General features: G+C 39.0%; 1 protein-coding gene across 2 annotated transcripts in view; it reads left to right on the top strand.

Moving 5' to 3' along the window:
• The first annotated feature begins 5,119 nt into the window (after window positions 1-5,119).
• POLA3 (DNA primase POLA3) overlaps window positions 5,120-9,520 on the top strand; it is a 67,279-nt gene continuing 62,878 nt past the window's right edge. Inside the window, exons 1-2 of one of the 2 annotated variants that reach the window (XM_089437708.1) lie at window positions 5,120-5,394; window positions 5,567-5,710. In XM_089437708.1, coding sequence (XP_089293834.1) covers window positions 5,361-5,394; window positions 5,567-5,710 — 178 coding nt within the window. In that variant the 5' untranslated portion in view covers window positions 5,120-5,360. Of the gene's footprint in view, window positions 5,395-5,560; window positions 5,711-9,520 lie in introns of both variants that reach the window. The other variant, XM_089437707.1, reaches the window with a different exon arrangement.

Below are 9,520 nucleotides of genomic sequence, written 5' to 3'. Positions count from 1 at the left end.
TTGCTTAGCCGAGACAATTCTGGCTTCACCAACACATGAGCTCGCAAGGATCGGAGAACCAGCTTCATCCTGAAAGCTTAGTCAAAACCCAGAGTCCTGTAACGAGCCTAAATCGACAACAACGTCCACCCAGTCAACCCCTGAACTGCGCCACCAACAACTACACACTCTATCAGCCAGTTGATCACCACCAGAGACCCTGCACTCCATGCCACAACCAGAAGAGGTAAAATGACCCAGCCCCGCTGGTCTCCACCAACTGAATTCACCACTAATCTATTACAGACCCAGGCTAATACTGCCAAATGACCCCTCACCAGGAGGGTCCAAAGGAAAGTCGCCCAACTACACGCAGGGAAGGAAAAACACCCAGACTCCTAGAAGCCTGAGCGTCGCCAGAGCCACTGGGCTTCCCCAAATGGAATTCTTCGTCCAACAGCACTAGGAAGGAAAAACCATACAATGCCAATCACAGAGAGCCAAAATATGGCCTGCTCCAGAGCCTCAACCCGAGCAAAATCACCACCACTGAAAACCCTGGTACCACTGGAAAAAGCGCCAACCACTATACACAAAGAGCCAAAGCACCACCACCCGAAATACCAACTCAAGAAACTACCTAGGCCCAAGACACCTATACCCAATACTAACCACTTCTCCAACTAACAAACCCTCTGGCCAAAAAATGAAAAGGAACGTTTCACCCAGAATGACAAGGAGGGAGTTGTTACCTTAATAATCCCGCAGGAGGAGCAACGGTTGGAGGTCTGCCACCATACCCACACGACCTGGAGAAAAGGAACCATAGACCAATTCACATCCCACAAAGAGCCAAATACCATTTGTATTGTTGCATGATCAACACTACTTAACCACCATATCGCAGGCGCCATGAATCCCTGAGACTGTCTTATTCCCTCGTGCACAGGCAAGGGATGATGTTTCACACGTTCTAAGGCAGAGACATTAACCACAACATAATGGGAAGGCAGATTGTCTGCCCTCCTCCACGCATGCCAAATGTCGTATGCCATGCTTCAGACATCAATGAGTTTGAGCTGTCCCCCACCCCCATCGGGGATACAATATAATAATATTTATTGCATTAGGGAATGCTTATTAATTGTGAAAAGTCTGTATGGTGATTATTATGTTCCCTCTTCCCAAAAGAAATTATTGGTTCCTTTCTACACCCATATTTAAGTATATTGTATCAAGCACTGAAGCAAAAAATTATTAAAATGTAATTGTTATGAGGGTTTGTGATGATCTCACTAATTTCAATTAGTAATAATTATTTTTGTGGTGATATCGTTAATTTTAATTAGCAAATAATTATTTTAGTTACAATGAAAAATGCTACAAGGTTTATAATGATCTCATCACTTTCAAATATATTTGTTTATTTATTTTTTTGTAACTAGGCGGAGCCTGGGGTGGGGCCAACTTGCTTATTGGTTGGAAGAAGATCGATCCACCCACAATGAGATGATTATCACCATGATTGTGTGAGGCTTTAGTCAAGCATGGACGCCCCTTGGGAAGTTTAATTACCCCAAAGTGGCTTCCACCCCTCAACCCCTCCCCATGAGGTTTGAACCTGTGTGCTGGTGGGGACTAAACCCCACACAAACCAATTAGTCTATACCTCATGGGTCAAATATATTTGATTTGAATAACCAAATTTCGTCTTACCAAACAATAACCAAATCACTTTGGTTTCTTAACAAGATACCATGCCATATTACAACTTTAAACATCACATGTGTGAGGAAATAGTTTACAAATCAAAAGCTTTGGTTCATAAAATAATGTGAAATCATTGGCCATCTTCATTTTCTTTATGTATTTATTAGTTATATTTAAACTAAACGACAGGGACTAGCTACTATGTAGCATTTGTATAAATATAAAATAGGCCCAACCTTGCATGACATAGACAAACATGATGGGTGTTACAATCTCTTAAGACACTAGGTTGTAGGTTTCTTTTTTTTTGTGAAAGGAACTGGTAGCATTGTATTAATCTAGCTGGAAACATGCCAACACCTTTACGTTCAAGAGTTGAACTTCATCAAAGGCATTGAAAAACTATTCAAGTTGTAGCCTACCTGTATTTTGTCTTTTCATCACTTATATCTAACATAGTTTATCTTATATAGTATCCAAAACAATCTATTATATATGAAAAAATTACAAAGCATTGCAAAACAAGAAAACAATAATGCTACCTACTGCCTTCATCCTCGTTTCCAGTGATTCCATCTGGCATGACACGATCAACATCCATTTGAAGAGGTGGCTTCGTTGTCGCTTCGTGCTCAATTTTCGCCTGCTGGGCAACCTGTTCATCAGGTTAGGGGTCATTAATCCCAAATACTTATTTGAATACACTGACTGCAATAAATTCCACAACCACTTCCACATTGTCCACCTTGAAGTCCATATTTTCCATTTTGGTGATCAACATGTCTACTAATAACTAGAGACATTCAAAATCTTTCCGTAGTTCACCAAGATGACTTGAAACCAATGCGAAGTGAGAGCGAGCCTTAGTCATTATTTGATCCCCTACCTTGGTTACCAAAAGTCGAGACATCCATTTTCATCGCTTCCATCTGCTTTTCCGAGAGCCTACTGGTGTTGTTCTTGCTTGCAAAAGCCATTTTTCCAACTTCTCTACCCTTGATTCAAATCAACAATGTTTTTAGTATTTGCACTCGACCCTTTAAATTATTACCTTGATCTAAATCGATTGCAAGGGAGATCTTGTCACATTGAATGCGTCCTTGCTCAAACTTATCTCATAAGTCCATCGCTATAATCGCCATTCTAAATGCATATGCGAACGAAATTAACTAATTCAACTCAGAGGCAATACTATCTAGTTCAGCCCTGGTGGGGAATTAATGTAAGTCCAATATTATTCCACTTGTCTTGAAACTTGACGTTGTCCATCGTGTGTTCCCAGTTGGATGCTTGATTTGTGGACTCCTCCTTCCAATGCTGCTGCTCATCAAGGTTCTCCCAGGCCTTGCGATTAAAGACATTCGATAGTGGAATGCCATACCTTAATTCCGTCTTAATGATAAAATTGAAATTTTTCATCCTTTGCTTGATAATGATCATGGGATATGAAATATAATTGGGTCACCTTGAGCTTTGAATAACACACCTTGGGCAAGGTTTGCCCCTTTGTTGGCTTGCTCATCAACTAGCTGATTATTTTCCCACTTGACATGGAAAAAGTCTTTTTTTTTCAAATTTGTCCATAAGTAACCCTATTGGATGATATATTGGCGGCAAATCCTTCTCCATGTGATCTTTAATTTTATGGAATTTTTGGATAAAATCATTGAGTCACCAAACACACTTATTTGACAAATGCCCATTGTTAATACAATTTTCAATCCTTGCCAAAGAGCTAAGGCTTTTGCTTGATTATTTGAAGCAATGCCTAGTCCCTAAGCAAATTTCATCTCTATTTCTCCATCGGGGCGAAATAAAATCCCTCCTGCTCCCGCCTCCCCTTGGACTTATTGGGGTTTGAAATTGTGACCTCCAAGTTACATGCCTATTGACTTTACCATTGAACCACATACACAACTTGGCCGTAGATTTTCCTTTTTTAAGCAAAAATTGAGAATAGCTATTATATTAAAAGACACTTAGCTAAAGCTCAATTTAGATACATGATTCACAAAAGCAAGTTGAAGCCCATGGATATGGTTAAAATGGACTATGTATCAATGACCATCTACATAATTTTGACCTTGAAACTTTTGGACAAAATGCTATAATATCTATAGTATTCCACTTGTACATTTGCCAATACTGACATAACAAAAATCAAAATTTACAAAGCATCCACCCCTTTTGCCCTTGTTAAGGAAGGGGGACATGCCCCTTTGCCCTGCCACTAAAATTCACCTGGATTTATCCTTAACCCCAAATTAGCTATGCAATAAGCCTTGGAGTTGTTTGATGTGAGAACATGGAGACATTTATTCTTAGGGATAGATCGATACCACTGATAAATTACTTGAAAATATGACTTAACATTGCATATGAGGTGAGAGATCTTAAATATAAATGGTGAATTATATTCAAGGAATCACAACAAACGATCATCTTCTGAATTCCGAGATTCACAATTTGCCTCAAACCTTGATATAAGGCATAAGCTTCAACAACATTGTTGGAAGTGTGACCTAAACCCCAAGCATACCTATGTGCTTCTTGATTCTTAGGGAAAAAAGTTACCATCCCCGACTCGTGCCACCCCTCATTAGGCTCTAGAATTACCTCGCTTCTCTTAGTGCAATTAAGTGTGTTTCCTTAAAGGATGGAGCATTAATGTTGTCCAATATGCCTTTGTGTCAAGAATACTTGCAATCATCAGTAAAACAAAATTACATTGACAAACCTATAAGATATGCCGTTACAGTGACGAGACTTGAAATTAATATTGACAATACATAAATACTAACTATAAGTAAAAATTGACTCACAAGACATGCCATTAAAAACAATGTGAATATCAAAATAAAAATAATGATAATAATAATCTAATATTAAGGTCATGACCAAGCCATATACCAAGTTATTATTATTATCCAATTTTAAGGTTATAGCCAAGCCACACCAAATTGGTGTATGAGACCCCCTTGTTTGTGGGACAAGGGACCCACCTCGCACAGTGATTACTAAGTCTACGAAGGCATACATACTCTACCCCCTCGGTTTTGAACCTATGACCTCTTAAGAGGAAACACATGTTCTTAACTATTGGGCCCACTCAAACTGTATAAGACATACAAGACCCTAAAAATTTGTAAAGAAATACATACATATCCATCCCAATTTGACCATCTCTTATTAAATATATATATTATGAAACATTCAACGCATTTAAATTATAATATTACATCATTTAAAAACTTAGACACTAAAAAACACTAAAACCAATTTAAACCTGGTAAAAAATTCAGCCGTAAATATGTGCCAAATACTCATTTATATTTTTACTAACAACGCAGCCCATATCCACACATAGTAAGCATTGAGATTAATGTGCCATCCCATTTTGCTTAATGCTAAGCTACTAAAATATTCGAACCTTCGAACACCTAAACAATTCAGTAGCCCCTCGGCTTATCTAGCCCGATTTGATTGCCATCTCGATACTTTTCCGACCATACGTCATAACGCAATATGTTTTTCCCGCCAAATTTGAGACTACTCATACAAACAGAGCCGGAGAGACACGGAGTCTAACGTTTGGGTTGAGAGGTTGGTTCTCATATTGTTCACAGATCTACTCAGAAATCCTCGCGACAGGGCAGAAGCCAGAAGCAACAATGCCCATGGAAGACGATATTCACCAAGAAGGGAGTACGAATCTTTCTCTGTTATCTGCCATCTTCGTATTGATGGTGTTCGCATAGTAGATCGTCTATGTATAAACCTGGTTAAATCACGTGGAGACTGGATATGAAGTTTCATGTAAAGGGCTCGCTTCTCTAAGCGCACGATACTTACTGGGTTTTTGTTTTCGTAGATGCAGGTCCCGGAAGTGAGGTTTCCTGTGAGGATGACGAGGATAACAGGGGAGAAGACAATATGCAGATTGACAGTCCCAAGAAAGCCCTGAACGAAGCTAGTATTCTCCCTCAAGGATTTAACGCCGAGTACTTGAGGGTCTACTATGGTAAATTCCTTGCATATTTTACTTTCTAGTCCTGATAAGTTTGATTGGCCACAGAAACTATACGTTGTCTCATTTTTTTTTTTTTTTGCTCTTTTCTCTGGTGGGTTCACGTCAAACAATAAATCGATGAAGCCAACACAATACGTGCTTATGCCTAATCCACGCCTTCACCAAATGTGCCATCTATCTTTTAATTTTGTGGAGATATATCTATTAACTTATTTGACATTCTTTGTGGATATTCACTGATACGAAATAAAAATGTCTTGTATAGTTTCACTGCCTTGCTTGCTCTCGCATATGCCCACTTTGTTTCTATATAATCACTAGCATTGTATACTTCCCTGTTTATTTTTTCTTTCTTTTGCATATTATACTATGCACACCCTTGTAGAATTTAAAAATTAGCCTGCAGAGCTAGCATGTCCACTTTGTGTCCAACTCCAGGCATATCTATATCTTTCCCAAAAATGGTTTTCCTTGTTGAGATATTTATAACTAAATCTGATCTAAAAGCTTTCTCCAGGTTGAACCGTTGAACAGAGCATCCATTTCAATGAAAAGTTGCTCCGACACTCTGGTTTTCATAAGAAAGGAATGGTTGTTGGTTTGACATGCTCTTGCTGACTGTTGGGCCATCCATTCCCCTGCCACACCACCCCCCAGCCCCACTCCAAAACTGCTTCTCCCAATGAAGAGGAGAAACAAAGAGGCACTTTTTGTATATATTAAAAAAAAGTTATATACCTCGACGTTGCACGTCCTCCCTAAATTTCCCTAAAATTTGAGGGTTCTCCTACACATCCCCCTTGTGCGTCTCCCCACGCCCGTCCTCCCTAAATTTCCCTAAAATTTGAGGGTACTCCCACACATCCCCCTTGTGCGTCTCCCCACACCCGTGCGCCCACCCCCCCCGTTCCGGAGTCTTGGTGGAAAATTGCATTTAACATGGAGCTTCTAAGCTCTGAGGAATAGGGCACGTTTAACAGTTGTATGGAGCTTCGAAGGTTTGAGGGCACATTTCATAGGTTGAATTGAATAGAGCGAACTTGCACTGAACTGATTGATTCTCAACCGACCTTAATTTCTTTTTAAGGTTCACTGAACTTCGAACTTCAAGGCTCAAGCTCGACCAATCCTGTGACTTAGCCTCGAGAGAGAGAGAAAATGCAAGTGAAGACATGTGTGCGGGAGGGAGAGAGAGGGAGTGCACACTCTCTTCTCTTAGTCACATGTCTTCACAAGTGTGAATTAATATGTTTTGCAAAGATTGCCTCCTTCCTCTATTTATATGAGAGGTAAGGGAGGCCTACTATACTATGTGGACCTAAGCACTTACAAGTAACATACATGAGCCTTTTTAGGCCACACAAGTGAGATGTCTACTCTAGAGTACAAGTGTCATGCTCCAATGGCAATGTTGTGTACAATAATGACTCCAAGGTGATGTGGCTACACAAGGAAAGTCATACAACTCCATCATGAGTGTCCATGGACTCCATATATTCTCCAAAGCAATGTATTCCACTGGGTTAGGTACCCTTGCAAGAACACTATTGAAGCCCTAGGCATCCTTGAGCCATCTCCAATCCTTTGAATAGGAAACTAAGTTGCTACATGCCAGCTAGGTCTTTGGCTTGAAGCCCTTCTCGATGATGCACAACGCTTAACATCCCTTGTAGGGTGCTCTCCAAACAAGTGGGTCCTCCATGAGGCTTCAATGAAAGACGTCCACCAAATTGCCAAGAGATCTCCAATGCTTAAGGGAAGAGCACCAAACTTGCAATCAACTTAGATCAAGCATCCACTGAGCAAACTATCACAAGAGTGCATATTCATTGTAGACCACCTTTCATGCTACAATTCATCTCGAACCATCTAGGGATTGAACATACATCATGTAACCTAAATCTCATAAAGCACCCCTAAACATAGTGTTAATACTTTTGGAGTAACTTGAAACTTTGATAGGATGTAATATATGGTGTAGCTGAATTGGTATGTCCATGGAATTTAGCAATGTGCTCATCTCAATATGGTGTTGAGAGGTCATTCGGAAATATTGAGATACTCGAGAGATCAAATGGAGCATACCACTTGGCCTCTGGTGGGGTCAATGCCACATCTCTTCACCCCCAAATCTTCAATATGACACGCTGACAAAATTTGAAAAACATATAACCATCATACCTCATTTCGATATCAATGGAATTGGTAGGTTGGTCTTCAAATACCTTTAATTCTGTCGGATGTCCTCACCTCTACAAACATTAAGTCACTTAATTTTTTTTTGGAACAAAGCTTTGTTCATTCATAGAGTTGCCAAATGAGAAAAGATATTTAAAGAAATGGTCCTATTAGATCTCGAGAACTAGACTTTAGACCTAGCAATAGAGCTTTTTTTTTTACCTCTTGGACTTGCTCTAAAAAATATTCAAGTCCCTAAAGGAAGTGCAATCCTAGAGGTGTTTATGAAGATTGCCCAATGTTACCACAACATCTCTTCCTTTCACTTAGGCTAGTTCTTTTTTGGCACAATGGGAAACCCCAGGAAAGGAATTTATGATATATTTTATAAAGGGATGATGAATTGCCAAGACTGATGCTTACCCAATTGGATGATGGATTCAAGATCCAAAAACAAGAGGCTTTGAATATTATGGAGAAGATGTAATTAAAGCATTCATTGAAGCACCATAATTAGTCCAAAATAGATTTTAGATCATGAAAGAATAAGTGAGAGCCCTTAAACAAGATGCATCATAACAAACATGAACTTATAGGAAGTAATAGCGTGCAACCATAAAGGAATAACTACGTAGAAAAAGTAGGACACCCTTTTTATTGAATGAACAACCTACAACACATCATATCTTCTTTTCATCATGAGATCAAGAGAGCCATAACATCTCACAATTAATCTTATTTCTTTGCTAAAACAACCCTCAAACATGGAGCAAACAACCTTAACCAAAAAATTTCAACAACAAACTCCTTCAAATATTGAATGCTACATCAAGAATTAGGGAGAGTTTCACCTTGGCCACAATGTCATTTTATTGGAGCAAGACTACCTTTTTTAAAGATTATTTTAACAACAAAAACAACGAGAATCCTTGCAAAAAGCCTAGTCATCAATGATAAAGAAAAATAGAGGTCAAAATCTATAATGTCCCCAAGAGATTAATTGCCCCGAGAGACAAAATAGCCTATCAATCCTTGTAGGCTATAGTCTTGGATAAAGGGGAAAATCCCAAAATTCCCAATGTTTGGGTAACAGGGGGCAAGTTTTGGGACAATTGAGGCAAAAAAAACCAAAATTGGGGGCTACCATGAATCCCTATCAATTAATTAAGGAGAAAAATCCCTTCAAGAAAATCTATAAATACAAGAAGGTTAGTGTGAAAATTTCAACTCTACTACTAAAATCCTATTGCAGCAACTGGATGTTATTTTTCTAATTGTTAATTAAATTTAATAATTTATCTGCTACGACAAATATCAAATAATTCACACTGCAACCTTCACAAATAAAATTGCGGAAGAAAATGAGAAAATACTAGCACACACAAAATTTGAGACAATTATTTTTGGACAAATGTCCCCAGAAAAACCCAACTTGGGAAAACCAGTGCATCAACTGAGGGTTTTATTATTATGCAGTAGTGAGAAATTTTGAGTATAACTGGATGCCGAATCTGGCTATCCTACAGAGAAAAATACTGGCAAATCTAGTGAGAAATTTTCCTCAACCCATAGGAAATCGAGGCTTTGACTGCAGCTCGAAGTGAGCTATCGAAACTGCCTCTA

The sequence above is a fragment of the Pinus tabuliformis genome, chromosome 5_2, assembly GCF_031772625.1.
Source record: "Pinus tabuliformis cultivar Carrire ecotype Pingquan chromosome 5_2, CPIR1, whole genome shotgun sequence".
Lineage (NCBI taxonomy): Eukaryota > Viridiplantae > Streptophyta > Pinopsida > Pinales > Pinaceae > Pinus > Pinus tabuliformis.
This window is presented reverse-complemented; position numbering and strand designations above follow the sequence as displayed.